Source organism: Protopterus annectens, chromosome 10.part0 (genome assembly GCF_019279795.1).
Source record: "Protopterus annectens isolate FY-2018-M chromosome 10.part0, PAN1.0, whole genome shotgun sequence".
In the NCBI taxonomy this organism is placed as follows: Eukaryota; Metazoa; Chordata; order Ceratodontiformes; family Protopteridae; genus Protopterus; species Protopterus annectens.
In genome coordinates this window covers 1,388,039,149-1,388,060,534 of record NC_056744.1, presented here as the reverse complement: position 1 = coordinate 1,388,060,534, position 21,386 = coordinate 1,388,039,149, and the positions used below count along the sequence as shown (strand labels likewise).

The following is a 21,386-nucleotide window of genomic DNA, read 5'->3' as shown; positions in this document are numbered from 1 at the left end:
TTCATTAAGAAGTGTCTCACACACACACACACACACACACACACACACACACACACACACACACACACACACACACACACACACACACACACACACACACACACACACACACACTATATTTTATTTCTCAAACATGCATGGTCAGTACAGCTGTCAGACAATGACATCTCAGGGGGCATAATTTAAACCCCTGCTGAGGTTCAGTGCAGGTGTTAGTGCAAAACTATTCAGGTGGCATCCTTTTTTACCCTTGTTAGAGTTAACACTAAAAGCACTGAGAAACAGAAGTGTATTCCTAGCGTATCTGTTTTAAAAATTATCTATAGCTGTCTAAATTAACATTGAATAGTCTTTTTCCAGTCCATAGTTCATTTTCAGCATCAGACCCTTTTTTGATGACCTGTGCTAATCTGTCTATACCTAATTATTACTTCATCCATAGTTCTTCCTTACTGGAAAGATTCTAAGAAGGACATTTTCTTATCCATCTTTATTTCAGTTCAAAAACCTGCTGTGCAGACATCTTTATACTAATGCTTGGTTAGTCTGCATGTTTTCTCTTTGCTATTCTTTACAGTTCTCATAGTTTAGTAGGCCAGCTTTTTGATAAGTTCTCATAATGTTTGATTTGTTCATAAGTGTATAAGCCATATCACAAAGCTATGGACCATAGGATGCATGCTGAGATACTAGAGTGCAAGTTTTGTCTTTCTGAGCTGGATCGTGCTACATTTAGCAACAGGCATAAGTTTATATCTTAAGAGCTTCATTTCCCCTTAAGCCATGGATGCCAGCTAAAAATGCTAGGAACTATCATTGGAATATAAAGTGTCTGTAAAGCAAGCAAATTTAAAACAGTGACTAAGCATGCAGTAATGACCACCTTTTCACTGAGTTGTTATTCGTTCTCATAGAAAGAGCTTATCTGGAGCAACAATAGTTATGATCACCTCCAAAGTGAACATTTTAATGTTGTGAGAACTTTGAAGTCTGAATTTTGATATATTGTGGCTAGACATATCAGAACTGGTATGGTCATGGAGAGTACAAGCTGGAAATTGGTCTTTACAGTTGGCTTTGTTGTTAACAGTACTAAGCATAACTGTGATGATCTTAATGTTTGTCTCTTATCAATGATTCTCATATACACTGTTCAGATACTAAACAAAATAATTATATGATTTTTGGTATCTTATAGGTGCAAGATGGCAACTGGCACAAGACACAATTCCTTTTTCACACTCAGGATAGCAATCATCTTCCAGTTGTTGAGATTCATCAGCTTCCTCATCTCAGTTCAGGGCAACAATACCATTTAGAAGTTGGTCATGTTTGCTTTCTTTGATACACCATCTTTGTTGGGACTCCTTCAAAATACTGAAGCAGTGATAGAGTTGACTGTTGGAAGATATCCTTAACAAAAAATTATCATCCTCTTGTTGGAGAACCACTGAAGAAACTGTAAAACATGGTATTACAGGTCACTTAAGACTTCTCAGGAAGAACTCCGCAAATCTTGAAAGGAGAACCAGCATTGAAAGAAAACTAACAACTGAGTGGTGCTAATTATTATTTAATTAAACCTCTATGAATCATTATTCTTTTCCTGTAGCTTCTTGGAATTAACTGAAATATGCCTGCATTTGGAATCTTTCAAGATTCCTGAAGGTATCTTGCCATACAGCACTATACAACAGGCCTTAAGAAAGCTGGAGAAACCCAGGGAGCATTTGTTTTTAATGTTCCCTAATGTGCAATAGCTGTTGTGTGAGTGTGTAATATACATCAGTGCATTATTCCTATGTACTAAACAGGTCTACAGTCTAGCAGGATATACGCATCTTAACAGACGGCACTCTACCTCTTCCAAACATGGCCTGTCTTCCACCGGTTCATTCAATAACAAGTGCAGTAGTGCTAGCAGTTTTTAATAATGAAAATTTATGAGAGATTTTTTTATTGTATGTACTGGTTACATCAAGATATATTCTGTTGTAAAAGTACTAATTTTAAATAATTTGGTCACTTATTTCATTACATACATTATTTATATGAATTGTTTCATTGTTAAAATACTTTGGTTTATTTTTGTTAAAGTGTTACAGAGACAGCCAGACATATATGGTGCTCATAGACAAAAGTTATTTGTTATTGTAAGGATTGTTGTAAAACAACGGCATTATTTGTTTTTTTGTCTTTTTTTTCTTTTGTTTTTGGTTTCTGGATCATAGCTTACTCTTTCTTTATTGATATTAAACACTCTGTGACATCGAAGTAGATGTTGCATGTGTATGTTTTGTAACTTTTATTCCCATTTTAATACATTGTGTCCTTTGCATTGCTGCCAGTATGTTATTTGTTCTTCTATGTCCTTATTAGCTAGTAGACATATTCCCAGAGTTAATGAATATTCTGTTTACCTTGTGTTGATAAATTAATTACTAAAGTAGGCTATTGCCATTTAAGTTATATGCTTTTGGAGACTTATTCAGAGAGCAATGATGTGGCTGGAACACAGATGAGTTGTCATATTTGTGCACACACACAGCACGAATGCCCGTGCATGCACACACACACACACACACACACACACATGCACACACACACACTCTGAATTTGAAGCCTTAAAGGCTTGTTAAAAGTTTTTGTAGCCAGAACATTGGTGCTTTGAAGTCCTGTGTGCTGCTTTGAGAAGCACTAGTGAGCATTTTGTTAAATCCATGGGGATGATGAAACTGCCTTATTTCAACTCACTGGGGATGAAACCCAATAAAAAAATATGCTTTTTTTGCAGGTAAATAAGCCCCATACTGTCCTGTATAGGGGACTTTACCCACAAAATCCATAACTTTCATATACTGGCTCTGTGATCTTGTTAAAAGCTTCTGCAGCCAGAACATTTGGAGCTTTGAAGTCCTGTGTGCTCCTTTGAGAAGCAGACACAAGTGCTCATTTTGTTAAACCCATGGGGTTAATGAAACTGTCTGATTTCAACTCATTGGGAATGAAACCCAATTAAAAAAAAAATAAAAGTATGCATTTTTTGCACGGGAACAAGCCCTATGCTATCCTATATAGGGGACTTTACCCACAACCCCCCCTTACTTACATATACTGGCTGTGTGATCGCACAGTCATGGGGAAAAACACCAGAGTGAATCAATTCTGATATCATACTGGTAGTGATTTTCTGCAGTAAGGTCTGCTTGCCAAGTTTCAAGTCAATGAGTTAAAATTATGACGTGAAACAGGTCATTGAGTGGTCAGTTTGGCTAGCCAGGCTTACAGTCATTATGTCATTATACCAATAAGTGCAAAGGATAAGGGCAGAGTAAACATGATTCTTGTAATATTTATAACTGGTAGCAGCATAAAAAAATAGGAGCGCAAACTGAATATGTACTAAAATACTCTGAGACATAATAATTTATAGCAAAAAAAAATGTTGCAGAATGACAGGTAAGGTGTTAAGGTGCAAACAAAGCAACATGTATTATGAAAGAAGCCATCACCGTTTGTTAATACCATGAGTGAAGTTGGCATTTTTTATTTGCTGCTACATATAGCTCAACTGTGCCACTACTCTGCCAATTGCCTTTTTCTAGGTCAGTAGCTGTCTTCGCAGTACAGTTACAAAACTGTAGGTGAATATTTAAGTATCCAATATTTCAGTATTAAACATGTTTACAAAAATGCATGCATAATAAATCAAAGTTAAAATATTTTTTTAAAACAGCTTTTTAGTGCTGCGTTTTCAAAGTCTCATCTGTTGGTATGGTGTCTGGACACTGCAACACAAGTCATGACAAAAAGAACCACCTGTCAACTTCAGAGACCAAAATTACAGGCATAAAATAAAGATGCCAAACTTATATTCAGTGCTACAAATATTTATTATATGTAGACATATTGTGCACCAATCAATTTTCTGATGAGCACAAGCATTTTGCATTTTCTATTGTTTCATCTGAGTAAAATGAACCCTCCAAGACTTTATTACCAAATTGTCCTAATTTATATTATTAATCCTGCAAAATGCATGCTGCTTATTGAGTGTTTACAGTTTAGATGCATTTTATATATATATATATATATATATATATATATATATATATATATATATATATATATATATTTTTTTTTTCATTTTTGTTTCATAGATCCAGACTTCAGGGTTGTTAGTTATGTCTTATGTTCAGCACTAGAGTTGCAGTTGCTTTATAGTAATTCTGACAGACAAAATCATTACTTTCATCTATCTATCTATATATATATATATATATATATATATATATATATATATATATATAGATAGATAGATAGGGTTCCTATTATTTCCTTGAAGAGGCGTTTTATCAAAGGCTCTTCATCGAACTTGAAACCGCAAAATTTGAAAACAACGAACGTCCACATAAGCAATTTCTTTCCTTGGGAAAGAAATCACTTGGGCATCCTCGTCAGTTTGCCATTTTCCCAGCTGTAGTGCAATCTCAAGTTGGTATATTTAGTTAGGGGGGCAGCCCCCACGTTGGGGGGAGTGGGGATTGAAGCCCCCCTCTTTTCTAGTGTTTGTGGTTATTTTTTGGGGTTTGTATGGCAAGTGATTTCTTTCCAAGGGAAAGAAATCGCTTATGTGGTGGTTTGATATTTTGAAAGTTTGCGGTAATAATAATATAGACCCAATATATATATATATATATATATATATATATATATATATATATATATATTTGTAATAAACTAGCTCCAGCTGTATGTAAAATGTAAAAGCTTCTCAGAGGGTCCTCAAATGGGCATCTGGTATGGTAAAACATTATTTAAATCAAAGCCCATTGCTTCTGGATTCCTATCCCTAATTCTCTACTAAGTAAATATTTGGTAATAATGTCTAGTCTGTAGAAATCCATGACCATAGGAAGAACAGAGGCCTCATCTAGATTATTTACTGTGCAACTTATATTAGTCATAAATAAGTCTTGAAGTCACTTGATGGCCTGCTGGAATCCCTTCTTTACTCTTAGCTATTTGTTTAACATAATGATGATAATAATAATTGTACATTGTAAAATTGTAATTGTATAAAAGATGATATTCTAGTGCTTTGGAATCTCCGCTCCAATATGCACCCTGCTGTTCTTGTCATCCTCTCAGCCTTCTGAATGCCAATATAAATTGTGTCTTAATTACTTTGTAGCTTAGTACCTTCATTCCCAGTATGTCTGCATAAACGAAGTGAGCAATCTCCCCCGTGTTTTCATAGTTGCCTAAAACATGAATACTTTTCTTCCTTGTTATTAATTTGATTTCATATTATCAATATTTTGCACATGCCGGTACACATTCCATCCCAGATTTGGAGTCCATGACCATCCCATGCTTTCCTTTAGCAATTTTACCTAAACAGTCACTAGTTTTTGGCAGGTGCTGGGAAAAGGTGGCATGGAAGACTATAGAGGGCTCAGAGACACTGTCGGTCGTAAACAGACGTGTTGGGAAACAAACAAAAAAAATTAACAAAAGGTCTGTACTAGTCATTGACATAATTTTGGAGGAGGTAAAATGCATTGTCTTGTTATTTGCAATGGTGGTGAGATGCAGTAGGCCTGTAAGAGAAAAAAAAAAACATTAGTGCTGGTGGCTTCCACTGTGACTCGTCAAGGAGCAACTTGGTGAGAAACAATCTCAACAAATAACTGATCAGGAATGCAACTCAATGAAAAAAATAACTTTAAACATTTTTGCTGGGAGGACAAGCCTTCATGCACCCCCATGAAAACAGCAAGCACCCCACTCCCAAAACCTATGTGTACCAGCAGCAAGCCCCCCTACTCCCCAATCTTTTATATACCAATTCCTTAGGCACATAAACATGAAGAAGGAAGGAATTTCCCAAAAGAATGGAATCACTGCCTTTGCACACTTAGGAGCCACACTGGCAGTGATTTCCTAATGAAAACATTGATTGGTGATTTCAACTTCCCAGAGCAGTGCTCAGTAAGTTGAATTCTCTTCTGTTTTGTGCTCCTTGAGTAGTAGAGAAGCCATCTTAGTGCCTTATCCATGCAAGAGCACACTGACCCACCATCAAGAAGTGATACACAGCGTCTGCATGAGATCATTACATCACTTGTATAAGTAAGCATAATAGTTGGCAATCTATGGCCATAAAGATGGCACTCTCAAGATCACTAGTGACATATTCTGCTGAAAATAGCATCCTTTAAACATCAGGAACCAAAAGTGCAGAATGACATACCATCCAGAAGAATAAAGAAATTAGATGTAGATGGTTTTACATAATTTTTTCATATATCAAGTCATGCAGATCCCATTTGAAGCATACAGCCTGCTCCCAAACTTGATGTGCTGCATGAGAGACGTACTTCTGGTATCTGCTTTGATAAATGGCTGTGTTTTGTCTAACCAGAAGGTTTGTAAGTTGGTTCTGTACAGGTCAGTTAAAATTTGTGTTTTTTTATCTCAACACTCCAGCCTAATATATCAATTTTTTTATATTATACAGTTTTTTGTTTAATCCAGAGTATGGACATATTATTCACTACAGAATATAACACTCCCCATGAGTCACATTTCAAATAGTCAAGTATCCAAACTGAACAAAGAATTATGTGAACTAGTCTTTTTCAACTGTGGGGTATAAGGCATAAAAAATCCATATGAGGATCACAAGTCCATGTTGTGTTATTGCTACTCTTTTGAATAGAATGGAATGTAAAAATATTCCTGGGTGTTTATTTTAAATGGTGCTTAACATGGTCCATACTAGCTAGAAGGCAAAATTAGACTTGAGTTGATGAGAACATTAATTCAGTGTTTTTCCCTCAAACATGTTTGCAGTCTACTTCATTTTGCATGTCAAAGAAAAGCAGTGCTGTAATGGGTAAAGCTGTATAACTGGCCTGTTGCTTTTGCTTTAACTATACATTGCTATTAAGATTAATGCAGTTTCTTGTTACTTTACAGATTCAGTATTTAATTGATTTATTTATCTGAAAATGGTCATATATTATTTCCATATTCACTGTCTGATGTTTTTTTAACTGAGTAAGGGTAGGCTTGGAATGTAAGATCCAGTGATTAATAACTGAAGTGGGTTTTTTAACTATACTTTTTGTGAAAGAGTTTTTAATGTTTTTTTTTTTTTCATTACTGCTGTACAGCATTTCATACCTGCAAAAACAGTATGTATACCCTTGTTAAGAAATTTCAGACAGTACAAGTGGATGCTTTTATATTGTGTCTCATGTGTTTTATTTGCTTGGCTGTGTTACTGCTGGAAACTAGAAGATAGCTCACTGGGGAGTTTCCATCTGTCAGAAAATAAATTTACATCTTGCCAACAACTGTACAAGTATTACTGTCTTAATGTGTCTGAGTGCCGATTTTATACTATGTAGCAAACCTGCCAAGTTTAGTTTTAGACCTGAAGTCTGGTTTGCAAAAACAGAACCCTATTAGTAGTACTTCCTGGCCCAACATTAGATTCTTGAGTTGCTTTGTGTTGTATTCACTTGACAATGTTGTGCTCATAGTTATGTCCGAGTCTAAAAACTTTGTGATGTGCTTCAAATCTAAACTGATGCATAAAACCTCATAGTAATATTCCAACAAAAAAGCTGTGCTAACTTGAAGCTATATTGCTGAATGTTAAGGTCCACATGTGACTACTTTTATGGCCACATGTCATGCATTAATCCATTGGTAATGTCAGATGTGTGGACTTCTAGGTTGTTGCCATCATGTATATTCATGAAATTAGTTTCCTTATTTTATTCCATCCCACACTACATCTGACCTCAAGCTACCATTGCTTTATCTACACCATTAATGATTCACTTGTTCTCCCATGTAATATCCCTTTTGTATGATAGGCAAAATGTAGAATACAAGAGTGCCAAGGCAGTCAAAACTGCTGACACCCGACTTCTTTTTGATGTTCATCGTCACCATTACCTCAGTGGTATTTTGGGTTGTTTGCCAAGGTAACCCAAAATACAAAAGTTCAGACTATCCTTCTTCTCTCTTCCTGTGACAGCTGATTGGTTGAGTTTATCCCTAGAGAGAACACTACAGCTGTGAGTAGAGAAAGAGAAAGTATTCAGTCTTTTTCTGCCATCCAAAGAAGAAAGTTGTGTGACTCTTCACAGAATCCAGTGCTGATTTCTCCAGCTTACTGCTCAGATAAGCCACATTTCAGGACCCCTTTCCTCTCATTTTATTATTAGATTTATATCCTCTTTCTATTTGTATGCTTATTTAAAAATATATTATTAATATATTATTTTTGTCTGTGTTTACAGTAATTAATGTGGGAATTTCTGATTGTAGCAGTGTCTGTTTATCTGGCTTCTGTCTTTGACAAATGTTTGTTTTTACTCTTTCTGAGGAAACTTTCAATATTTCTCTCAGAAGTTCAATGTATATATATAACTCTGGTCTCTGTGTTTTTAACATCAGATCACAGTTTTATCACAAATGAAGTTATTTGAATGTTCTGTGGAGGATTTACTTTCTCTGACAAGAAAATATAGTTTCAATTGCTATTAAATGTTATTTTATGTCAGCTTAATATGGTTAAAGTGTGAGAACCTAATTTTCTAACACCAGTTTGGCACATTTGATGTTTTGGCGTTTAGACTTTGTATACTGGAAATTCTTTAACTTTTGTAAGTTATAAGAGAATTCTGAACACATTTCATACTGCTTCCTTGTAATAATATCAGTTTGGTATAGTTTAGTTGTGTGGGGACATACTTATTGCAAGAAACTTTTAAGTGGTTATTGTGATATATTATTTATTACTGTCATTTTTTTTTATTCTGGCTATTGTTCTCTCCCCTCACTTGATGAATCTGGATTCTGGCACCTCCCTCCACATGCAAGTCCAGTTGTACCTAAAAAGAAAAACAAAATAAAAATATGCCTAAGCTTAAGGTTAGTGATTTTGTTGGGGTCCACTGTTCAGACTGAAGATGACTAACCTTCTACGCCATCTCCCTGTAGTGTAGCTTTGACAGCCAGTATGGAACAGGAGTTAGACATATCCTCTGAGGCTGTTTCAGTACCTGGTGCAGGTATGGGAGAACAAAACCCTTTAGGTCCAGGAGTAGTCTGGGGTAAGTGACCCCTTGCTAGATATAATAATCTGTCCCCAGATATTTTATCTAGTATTAAAGTTCACAAGAAAAAGAAAAAGACACTTCATCATATAGCTGGTAATCAGATTATAGCCTTTAAATAAGGCTGATGTGGTTTCCTTGGCTGAGTGTTTCTCTAATTTGGCTAATTCTAATGGTTGAGTTGCTATACATATCTGTAGCACTAGTTTGGCTAGAGTCCTTTCTGTTGTTTCACAGAATCAAAGGAATTTGAAGAGGATTTATATGTTTATTTACTTACTTATATTTGTTTACTAGGATAGTCCACTGGGTCAAAGAGCCCATTTTCAGTGAAGGGCCAAGGAGAAAAGCTCCACAGGTAACAAGAAACAGAAAATATATGATAGATAAAATAACAAGAGCATAACATAAAGCAAATACATTTGGCATGAGTATATTAGTGTACTGACAGCATAAAGTAGCAAGGCATTACACCTTGTATTAAGTTTATTACATGTACAATATGAGAATCTAAGTTAGGTAGAGGCTGATTGTGATTTGAGGGAAGAAGAAAAGGTTCAGATACAGTTCCAGTTGGAAAACAGAAAGTTTTTAAGGAAGTTTTGAAAGTGTCAGGATTTTTTTGTATTTCTAATTGTCAAAGGTAGGGCCAGTGGTGGCTGGTGACTTCAAGTTAAAGGAGGGTTGCAGGAGACTGTGGAATGGGTGGGGCCAATGGGACGGGGTGTGGCCAATTAGAAAGGGATGGAGCTATGCTCAAAACCACAACAACTGGAACTTTAATTGAATACGCTGCCCTGGGTGCCAAACAGTCATTACGAGAGTCCAATCAAGACAAAATGAAGTGTAGAAGAAAAAAATATTTCAATGCATTGGCCACATGACAACTTACTTAATATCCAGATGGAAACAGGTTGTGAGGCATGAAAAAATAAATTACTTTTTAAATACATTACTGGAATGCCAGTCAAAATCAAGTATAAAAAAACAAGCGGCACTCAACTCAAACCACTACTCCTTGCACTGCAGTTGTAATTATAATTTATATTCAGCTTTATAAAATTACCAAGTAGCATGCTGAAAGTAGCAATCTCTGTGATACCCCCACTTGTAAAAATGTTTCTTATCCAAAAAAGACCTGCTGCCTGACACAACTATCTACTTGTTTCATGGGGAAGACATAATCAAAGTAAAAAATGAACAGCAAACAAGAAACAAGTTCAAGAAAAATTGCTTAAAGGATTCCTGCACAAGTTATGGACCACAAATGATAGTTTGGCATTCTGTTTAGTTTACGGGTAAGCCTGCAAAGATGATTTCAAGTCTCCAACAAAAGATGACTGCAAGTCTCCAATAAATGTAATGAGCTTCTGAAAATACTGTAATCCTGTCATTTTATTACAAATACTGTCATATGCATTTCACTACCCAAGGCTTATACATTATCTAGTTATGTAAATATTCTCTACATGGCAACAACGAAAAGGCTTTCAGTGCTGCTAATTCTTTAACAGTATGCTTATTAAAGCTTACTTACATCTTACAATGTCCGACAAGCTTACCTGATGGTCATTAAATCATTGCTACTTAAACAGAGCAACAGGGCACTGTGACAGCATGCATTTCCTGAATAATAAGAAGCATAAATCACCAGTATAAAAATATGACAGAAAACCAGAACATTCTGCAAAATCAAAGGCACATGAAAAGCCACGTTTGTACTTGTGGTCTACCTTGGATGGGGGAATACTCTGCACACTTACACTGCATAACTGCTCCTTGCCTTCCTTGGACACATCCAGAGCCACTACAATGGGGAGTGGGGTGCAACATGTATGTCACAATTTGAAATGTCTCTGGCTGACAGTGATGGCTCTGACACTCATACTTCTCAACTTCAGAGCAAGAAATCTGGGCAAAGCCATACAAAGAACTAGAAGTGGGACACGGGCCCAAAAATAAGGACAATTTTTAAATATTGCTCGTATTAACTTAGATAATAGAACAGTAGTAGGTCTTGCATTAGTACCTGCGGTGGTGGTGCTGCGGTAGCGTTGTCGCCTCACAGTAGGATGCTGTCCGGTTCGATTTTCAGCTAGAGCGTCTTCTGTGTGGAGACATGGGTGAATGGGCGTACCTTCGTTGAAGGTTGTGCGTCAGGGCTGGTAACTTGGCACGTAAAAATCAACCACCAATCATTAGCGGACCGGAGTTCTGCTATGGCGACCCCTAACTGGGAAAAGCTAAAAGACACAAGTAGGTCTTGTATTAGTACGAATTTTCTGAAGGGTATGAAATCTGAAACTCAAATGTCTGCCATTATTTTCTAACTTCAGTCTTTAATGACTTGCCACTAATTTGCCAGAAAACCACAATTCTATGAAAAACAGACCAAAAATGTGATGCAAAAATATAAAGTTGCCACACAATACAGCTGGGAACCTGTCAAAAAAGGGACACCTTTTTAATATTAACACTGTTAACTTGAGCAGCTAACAAAATAAGAGCATCTACATGCATTTCTGAAATAAAAGTAATCTATAACTCTGATCATTACAGTTATATATAGTTGTAAACCCTCCACATTTTCTTTCAAAATTGCCATTTTGAGGAGGGATTATTAGGGGAGAGCAACATTTTGAGCCAAAATTGGGGACAATTGAGAGGTTTGGATATTCCTAATTCTACAAAGCGATTTGAACGTACCTCTCAACCTCTTAATGCAGAAAATTTGGACAAGGCCAAATATATTGGGGGAACATACAAACACTACTAAAAATTGCTCTTGTATAAACTTAAGGCAGTTGATAGAATAACAGGTCTTGCATTAGCATGCATTTTTCTGAAGGTTATGATGTCTGAAACTCAATGTCATTTAGTGACTTCATTCCTAAATGATTTGCTAGAAAACCACAAATTTTATGAGGAACAAACCAAAAATAAGAAGCAAATATATATTCATTCTGCAAAAATATGGACAACTGAGAGGTATAGTTCAACCAGGGTTGTCTGAGTTTGCTACCCTCCCCCCCCCTCACAAAATCATGGTCGAATGGAGCCTCCCCCCTGCAGCCATTTCAATGTCCCATTCCTTGGTTATTTTGCACCATTTACCATAAACACTGTAATGTGCATACTGCTTTACTTTTGCGATGATTTAGATTTCATTTGAAAGTTTTATTTTGCATTTTACAACACAAACCCTAATAGCTATCTGTTAAACAAAGCAATGCAGTCTCACAATGAAAATAGGCTTAGCATTAAAACTTCTCTGCCCTTGAAACTCACATGCATTGAAACAGCATTGAAACCCACATTGAAAGAAAATACATTTTGCCAGTGGCAGATAAAGATTAACTCTGGGCTGTTTTCAAAATCATAGGCCTCTTGAACATGAAACATACACATGCTCTTTGATACACCTTCCTGACTGTATTACATTATATTCCTTGTACAATACAGTACAGTTGTTAGAGGGCATTTTAAATTTGTTGTTTTGAACACTTTTCCAGTAAACAATGAAACAAAATGCATGCACCAATGACAAAACTGCCCAATTCAGAACATTTCCATCATAAAAAGTCTACTCAAACTTCTATAGTCCACCAGTATCAGTAAATATGCACAATTTCTGAAGTAGTAAAATCCACATTAAAGAAATCTGTAACTAATAAAGAGGTTGCTGCTAGCAAACAACTTTATATGTCATTGTTTCATCTACAAAAAGTGCCTGTTGCCCATGAAGAATAAATTGCCTATGTTGCTTTCATTAAAAAAATGATAAACTAGTAATACCGCAATAGGGAATGGATAGCAAACTGATAACAGGTTCATAGTTACTAGGTTTCTTTGCCAAAAAGGACTGCATTATCCACCCCCTTTACAACACAGTACAGTATCAGCAATGTATCTACCTACTGTGGGAGTAGAACCCACAGCCTTCTGCATCACAAGCAAGTACACTACCTGCTGTACTGTTAACAATGCAAGCAGACTTACCATAAGCAGCACTAAACTTTTGTTCCCCTGCAGCTCTCAGCTCCTTGTAAAATCTACTCGACACTTGGCTATATCTCTGAACTTTGCAGCACAAGAAATCTGGAAAAAGCCAAAATGTATTGGGGGGGGGGGCAAAAGGCCAAAAAACAGGGACACATTTTAAACATTGCTTGTATAATGTTGGAAAGTTGCTAGAATAAAATGCCGTGTTACTACCATACATTTCACTGCCACATCTTGAACCCAGGGGACCCTGTGCAAAACAGTCAGAGAAACATACCAGTATGCCAAATTAGCTGAAACAGAGGAAAAGAAACTTAAATGGCTACCATTTAGTGAATTCAGTTCTCACCATAGCTGTCAACCTCTTAGCAAAAAACACATGAAAAAAGCCAAGGAATACAGCTGCCAAACATATTCAGTGAATTAAGTTCTCACCATAGCTCTCAACCTTAGCACAAAATACCTGGATGAGGCCAATAATGGGGTAATACAGTCCCAAAAATATGGGCAAATTTCAAATATCTATGTTATAAACTTAGACAATTGCTAGAATAAAAGGTTTTGTTTTACCATGTACTTTCTGAATAATATGAAGTCTGAAATTCAAATGCCTGTTATTTTTAAACATTTGTTAAACAGGAAACTAGTCTGACTTGGAACAAAACAAAGCCAATTTTCAGCAGAGCAGGGAGAAACACTCCAGACACATCTTTGTAAGGGATGGGAGGACATGCAGACTCCACACAGAAGGCACCCCAGCCAGGAATCAAACCAGAGAACCTGTAGCTGTCAGGCAACAGTGCTACCAGGGCACCACTGCACTACAAACCTTTGCAAGGAAAAATGAAGATACAGAAAACACAGATTTTAAGAGGAACAGAACAAATATGAGGCAAAAATCTGCAATTTTATTACAAATAGTTGTGGGTAGGGAATTCAGGTCCTTGCCACCTGCATCCAAGGTACAGGGTTCAAGCCTGAGTATCTCTACCCACCACTATGTGTTAACAGGGGCAGTTTACACACACAGACACACACACACACACACACACACACACACACACACACACACACACACACACACACACACACACCTCCATTACCTGTTAATGGGTCTGAAAGCAACACACCTCCATTAAACATCCACACACAAGGTCCAACACCATTATCTCGAAGCAGCAAACCCATGCTTGACTTAATGCTTCCCTGCAAAAGCTTAGAACTCAACTTACTTCTCTCCTGATTGGTCCTGTGCTTGAATCCCTGCTCACCTCTCTCCTGATTGGTCCTGTCTGTGGAACAAGCAGTCCAGAGCCCCTCTGTTCTGTGTGGTCATTTACTGCACAGATTCCTGGGCATCTGCGGGGCAGAAAATACCTTCTCTGTATCTGGACTGCTGACTCAAGCAGTCAGAGTTCGCACAGATTCCTGGGCTTCTGCGGGGCAGTCTGAGTGTGTCTGCGCATGTGCGGCAGTTCTGGTACTCATTAAAAAATATATATTTTTAAAGTTTATGTTTCACATTTTTTTATTTCTTTCATTTCTAGGTGGGAGGGCTGCAGTCCTGCAGTCCGATAGTACAAGCCGCCCCTGGGTAGGGCATTTAGGCCTTGGCTGCAGAGCAAGAGTATAGAAGCTGTACAGCAGATAGGAGTGGTTTATGAACCAGCAAAATGTGCTGATTCTCGTATCTGAGAGCCCTATTTGGTTGTAGGCACTGAAAATATCGCTAAGGGCAGGGCAGTCTGATGGTTTAAAGATTATTTTGTGGGCTGTATTCAGTTGTAGGAAGGAGAGGTAGTGAGGCAGTTCAAGCCAGTTGAGATATTGAAGAGCAGTACAGTGGTGGGTAAAATGTTTGGTGTTAGAGGGAAATTTAGCAACTTTGTTGTGACAAGTTTCTAGTTTAGCTTTTAGGGAGGATGAGAGATTAGTAAGTAGAGGTGTGCCATATAGTAGGGAAGGTAGTAGGTAAAAGGAAGCAAAGACTTGTTTAGTGGAGAGTCTAAGAATGTTTTTGTGCCTACAGAGGATTCCAAGCTTTTGGTGGGTCTTGCTAATGCTGTAGTGTATGTGTATGTTGAATTTCAGATGTCCGTCTATAAACACTCCTAGCAGTTGTGTCTGAGTAACGACCTCAATGACTGTGTTACTTTGTGAGTATAGTTAACTGGGCTTTGTTAAGTGTGATAGACTTCTTACATGTGAAGAACATGAGTTTGGTTTTGGTAAGGTTGAGGGAAAGGTGATTGTTATACATCTATGCCTCAGTAGTAGTGAAGGTTGACTGAGTTAGCTGTTGTAGTTTGGTTATGGAATTAGGGACGCATATAATTGCAGAATTGTCAGCACATTGAATAAGTGAGCCTTCACCTAGAGAGGACTGGAAACTGTTAATAAAATGCCTGCATTGGAATCCTCTGTAGGCACAAAACAGAGGTGGCTAACTTCATGGCACCCGTGCAAATGGAGAATAAATGCGTGACTGCAGAATCATAGACCAATGCACTGTACAAATACATACACAAATGCATGGATCTCGCCATACCCAATAGAACCAAGACACTCTCCTTCAAAAAAGGAAGCCAATCTGGTGGTCCCCTGCCACAAACAAACTCTACAACAGAAGGAGGAAACTGGTGCAGAATAAGGTGATGTCCCAAGACTGGAAAAACTCCCTTATCTGCTTCAACAAAAAGTTGAGATCCCTCATCAAATCCTCTAAAGCTAGGTATGGAAACAGAATTACAGCAGATAGTAAAGACAACCGGTAGGCCTTCTATAGTTATGTCAGGAATCTCCACGGCAATACCTAGATTTGCTCTGAGCTACTGCACAATGGTACCTCCTATACCGAGCCAACAGATATTGCCAGTATACTGGCTGATAGATTCAGTGCCAACTTTACCCCCCCCAGGACCAATCACAATACCAGTAGATTGCCAGGCACCCAGTATTACTGCTGCACAAGTTAAAACAGCACTGGCCAAGGCCAAGAATACAGCTTCTATGGGACCTGACAATATCCTTGGTTGTGTTCTACATGAACTACAGAGTGAACTGGCACCTCACCTGTGTGCCATGTTCAATCACAGCCTCACCTCAATCCCTACCGAATGGAGGGGTCTATATTAGAACACCGAACATTTGAAATGTCAGGTGTTGTAATATCGACCCGTTTTCAGTGAACGCTGAAAGTATCGAAGTAACAGGAAACCAAATTCTTTCCTAGGGAAAGAATTTGGTTGCCCATTTCTGTTGCTTCGGTATTTTCAGCGTTCTGGTGGAAAGTTACGGGTCGGGTTCAGGTAAGTGTGCGATTGTGTGGACGTGTGGGTTAGGGCGGGTTAGGTGCGTTAGGGTTAGGACACGGGTCAGGTAAGTGTGCAGTTGTGTGGACGGGTGGGTTAGGTGAGTTAGGGTTAGGGCACGGGTGAGGTGACTGTGCGATAGTGATGGACCTTAGGGTTAGGGTTTGGGTTAAGGTAAGTGGATAGTTAGTGGTGTTTGTATAGTTTAGTTTAGGGTTAAGTGTTAGAGTTTAGGTCTATGTGTGTGGATTGCTGTTTGTTTGGTGTGCTTGTGTTGTGTGTATGTGTTTTGGAACAGCAAATTTTTTTTCCCTAGGAAACAATTTGCTGTTCCGAATGTTCGATGTATTTTTTTTTCGATTGCTAGGGTTCGGTATTAGAACACTCAACATTTTAAATGTTCGGTGTTCTAATATAGACCCGAATGGAGCACTGCTACAGTCATCCCTCTCCACAAAGGAGGAGTGACTACACACCCTCGGAATTATTGCCCCATTAGTCTGACGAGTCTGATATGCAAAGCTATGGAACACATCATCATGGACCTAAAAAACAAGGATATAGGGAATCTCCAAACTCTGGATCCCACACAGTTTGGTTTTGTGAAGGATAGATCATGTCTGCTCAAGTTGGTCAACTTCTTTGAGTCAGTCAGCAGAGCTGTGCACGAAGGCAAGGTGGTTCATACAGCCTACCTTGATCTGGCCAAGACTTTTGATACCATTCCCTACTCAGGAATCATAGAAAAACTCACTAAGCATGGCAACAACCCCTGTATCACTAGGTGGGTTGCAAACTGACTCACAGATAGAACCCACAGTGTGAAAGTAGCTGACTCCAAGTCAGACTGCTGATTAGTCACAAGTGGAGTCCCACAGGGTTCGGTCCTGGATCCTCTCCTGTTTAGTATCTACTTCTCTGAAGTCCAGGCCAACACGAAGGGACTCTAGCTGACAAAGTTTGCAGACGATTGCAAGTTGAGAGCTATTATTAACTCCCCAAGTGATGCTGACATCCTACAGAATGGCCTCACTGTGACAAATGACTGGTGTCAGAACCATGGCCTTGAGCACAATGCCAAAAAATGTGTCGTCATCTCCTTTGGGAAAAACCCCAGTTCCCATGAATTACCACATTGATGGTAGTCTACTGAACACAGAAGACTTTATAAGAGATCTGGGAACACAGGTTGACAGCAACCTCTCTTTTGATAACCACATTGCCACTGTGGTCAGAAAGCCCTTCTATGTGGCACATCTTATTACTAAGGGTTTTGCATCCAGGAAGAAAGAGGTCATTGTCTCCCTCTACTCTTCCTTCATTAGGCCAGTCATTGAGTACAATGCACTATTTGGCATGTACCTTACTAGACACCTGCAACAACTGGAGATGCCACAAAAGTACCTCACAAAGAGGATCCTAGGTCATAAACACTTGTCCTATATGGACAGACTCAAAAAAAAACTCCAACTATTCTCTGTCTCATATCGCCTACTTAGAGGTGATCTCTGCTTGACTTACAAAGCCATGTCTGACCCAGCTCTGTTAGAAATGCTACATCTAAAGAAATCCCAATTCCTCCACACTACATGCTCCAGAGACCTTAACCTCATTACCACAATTAACAGAACATGCTGGAGGGACAGGTCCATAACCCAGAGACTGCCATGCTATCGAACAGACTTCACATACATATCAAGCAGAGCACCTCGCTGACCCTCTTCAAGAGAAATCTTTAGTGGATGGGAAACAGAAAATTCACCCCGGGGAGAACAACAGTGGCTCTACTCGACAGAGGCACTGGGAACTAAGGTTGGGTGGCACTATGACAGGGTAATCCTATGCCTAGGCTTGTAAAGGCCCCAGGGCCATTAGCCTAGTACACACCTATGAACCTATGAATAACAAGGGTCCTGGTATAGAACTTTGGGGAACTCCAGTGAGGATATAGAGTTATGGAGAGGAGGAATCTTGCCATTTGATAGCCTGTTGTGTATCAGTTAAATAACTAGAGAACCAGTTAAGAGAGGAGAGAGAGACCAGTTTTAGAGAGTTGGTTTTGAAGCAGGGAGTGAGAGAGTATCAAAAGCTTTTGAAAAGTCTGGGAATAGAGAAGAGACAATTTTGCTTCAGTCATGGACTCTGTTGATTGTGTCCATGAAGGTTATGAGGGAAGTTGTGGTGCTTCTGGTGTGGTCTGAAGCTGTACTGTGTTGGAGATAAAATTTGGTTGTAAAGAAGAAAGTGTAGAATTTCAGTGTGAATGCAGTTTTCTAAGATCTTAGAGACTGGAGAGAGAATGGCAGTAGGTAGGAAGTTTGAGATATCAGAATTATTGTCTCTTTTATGAAGAGGAAGAATATAGGCTTTTTTCCAGATTTTATGGACATAACATTCGTGGACAGATCTGTTTAGAAGGCTGGCTATAGGGAAGGCAATAAATTCATAGGATCATAGGTCACTAGGCTAATGGTCCTGGGGCCCTTTCAAACCTAGCCATGAGTTTATCCCCAAAAAGAAACCCCAGTCAGCACCTGTCACCTGTGTCAGTGAGGGACACAGGTGGAACCCCTGGGACAAATTTGTGCTTTCCCATCCACTCAAGGTTGGGCTTAAAGAGGATCAGCCAGGTACTTTGACATGTATGGGACGTCTATTCCAGAGACGGGGCAGCCTCTGGGAGACAAACCTGTCTTTCCAGCAGCTAACTTTAAGAATTGTGTAGGTACGATGTCAGGAGCAATAATGCACGGATTGAGCTTAAGCAGTAGTCTTTTTACTGTGGTGGATGGCATGGGTAGAAAAGTGAATGCAGGTGTAGAGTTGGTAGAGTGTGGAAGTTGTGTGATTGGGTACTTTAAGAGGAGTAGCAGGGTTTGTGGGGTTATGAGATTGGGGAACGGAAGCAGTGGTGAATGCTATAGCATTAATGAAGTGCGAATTAAAGACGGTGGCTATTTCTAGTAGAGTTTTGTCAGGATGAGAGTATGAGTTACTCTTTGTACCTGGATTTAGTAATGATACGGAATTCCAGAATTCTTTTGGGTTTGACTTGTATTCATTCTGAAATTTCAGATAGTGATTTTTCTTATCTTTGCTGAGTAGTCTTTTTACCTTGTTTCAAAGTTTGAATTTCGGCAGGTTGGAAGGGTTTTTGTTAGCTAACCATTGATCTGAAGTAGGGAGTTCATTTGTCAGTAACCTGTGGGTCTTGGATCCAATATCGGATCCGAGCTGGCAACTTGTTTCAAGCTAATGGATCTGAGCTCTTAGCTCCTCCCCTCACCCATAATCTCCTGCCAACCCTCCATGACCTCATATCTAGTTTGCTGCGCTTGTGGATAGCTGGATTCCTTTGAGCTCGACTAGTAATCGTCAGTTAAGTGTGTTTTTTCTGTCAACTTTCTTCTTTTTTTACAAAAATATAAAGTGTGTAAGTGTTAGGTTCCCTGTAGTGTAAAAATATTTTTCTTTTAATTAGTTTTTTCCCTCCCTTCGCTGGTCGTTAGTGAGTGTGTGTGTGTGTTGTGTTTTGGGGCCTGTGTGTTTGTGTAACACTACCTTTTCTTTTAAGTATGGCTGAGGCCCCAAAAGCCATTTTTTCTAAATGTACCGAGTGTGGCCATAAGCTCTCCCCGGCTGATGGCCACACTCGGTGCGTTCGGTGCCTTGGGGTTGAACACCTCACCTCAGGCTGTACCATTTGTGCAGTGTTCAACCTCAGGGCACTGAAAGAGCGGAGGTCGAAGCTGGTCTTTGCGGGACTTTTACCCCCGGACTCGGCTCTGGCCCCCACTGCTCCCGTGGCTCTACCACAGGCTGTGGTTGCTGCCATTCCTGCCCCCCTTCCTTCGGCTGGGACTCAAACTCCCGCTAAAGCGCCAGAGGACAGGGAGGCCAGGAGGGAGAAACTGAGGGAGAAGCACCACAAGCGGCGGGCCGAGGCCTCCGCTTCGGCCCCGCCAGCTAAGCGGGCTTCTCCCTCCACTGCTTCTAGGTCTCCTCCTCCTCTGCTCCGATCCCCTTGTTACTCCCCAGGGCCCGAGGAGGAGGAGGCCCGATCTCCATCGAGGTCATCGAGGCGGCATTCCAGGCCTGCCTCTTTGGCCTCTTCGAGATCGACTTTCAGTATGTCCGATGCAGACTTGGACCGGATGATGCGAAGGTTCATCCAGGCCCAGCTGCAGATGGGAGTGCTCTTGCCTCCCCCCCCCTTCGGTGGGAAGCTCGACACCTTTTTTCCATCCTATTGCTCCTTCTCCGACCCACTATCCGGGCTCGGAGTGTTCGGAGCCGAGTAGCGTTGGAGTCGGGGGTGGGTTGGCGCCGAGAGTACTTGGTACTTTGGATCCGACCCTGCCCTCGAGCCTGTCGGATCCGACCTCTCAGAGCCGATGCCCGAGCTTCGGATCTGAAGGATTCAGTGCGCCTTCGGCTCCGTCCAGGTCGGAGCGCACTGGTCCATCGGATCCGATGGTCTCGACACCGGTTCCGATCCCTTCATCAGATCTGAGTGGGAGCCGACTCTCGGAGCCCAGAGAGAGTGGTTCCCCCTCGGCCTTCGATGTAGTGGAGAGGGCTCTGTTGAGAGCATCCGGACCCCCGGTCCTTGTCTCGGCTCCACCCTGCACTCCCTCTCTGCTGGGCCAGGCTTCCATCACCTGGCCAAAGGGACAGCCTGCTTCAATGTCCCAGATGGTTCCATTGGAACAGGATGTTGCTGGCGAGGCCTCCTCGGACAGCCCCCCATGAGGAAGTGCCCCGCAAGCATAAGTGCAAGAGGAGGCACGTGGACTCCCCTGAGTCCTTAACTGAGGACACAGACTTGGATGAAGGGGAAGGCTCCCCAAGATCACCCCCTGAGGATGTCTCCTTTGGAGACATCATGGAGATGCTGAGGATCAGAGGTGGGTGGTCTGCCCCCAAGTCTTCC

General features: G+C 40.0%; 1 protein-coding gene across 1 annotated transcript in view; it reads left to right on the top strand.

Annotated features, from left to right (window-relative positions):
• COL24A1 (collagen type XXIV alpha 1 chain) overlaps positions 1–4,067 on the top strand; it is a 3,617,818-nt gene extending 3,613,751 nt beyond the window's left edge. Inside the window, exon 60 of the mRNA XM_044086026.1 lies at positions 1,199–4,067. Within this exon, the coding sequence (XP_043941961.1) occupies positions 1,199–1,345 (147 nt within the window). The 3' untranslated portion in view covers positions 1,346–4,067. The remainder of the gene's footprint in view (positions 1–1,198) is intronic.
• Positions 4,068–21,386: the final 17,319 nt, after the last annotated feature.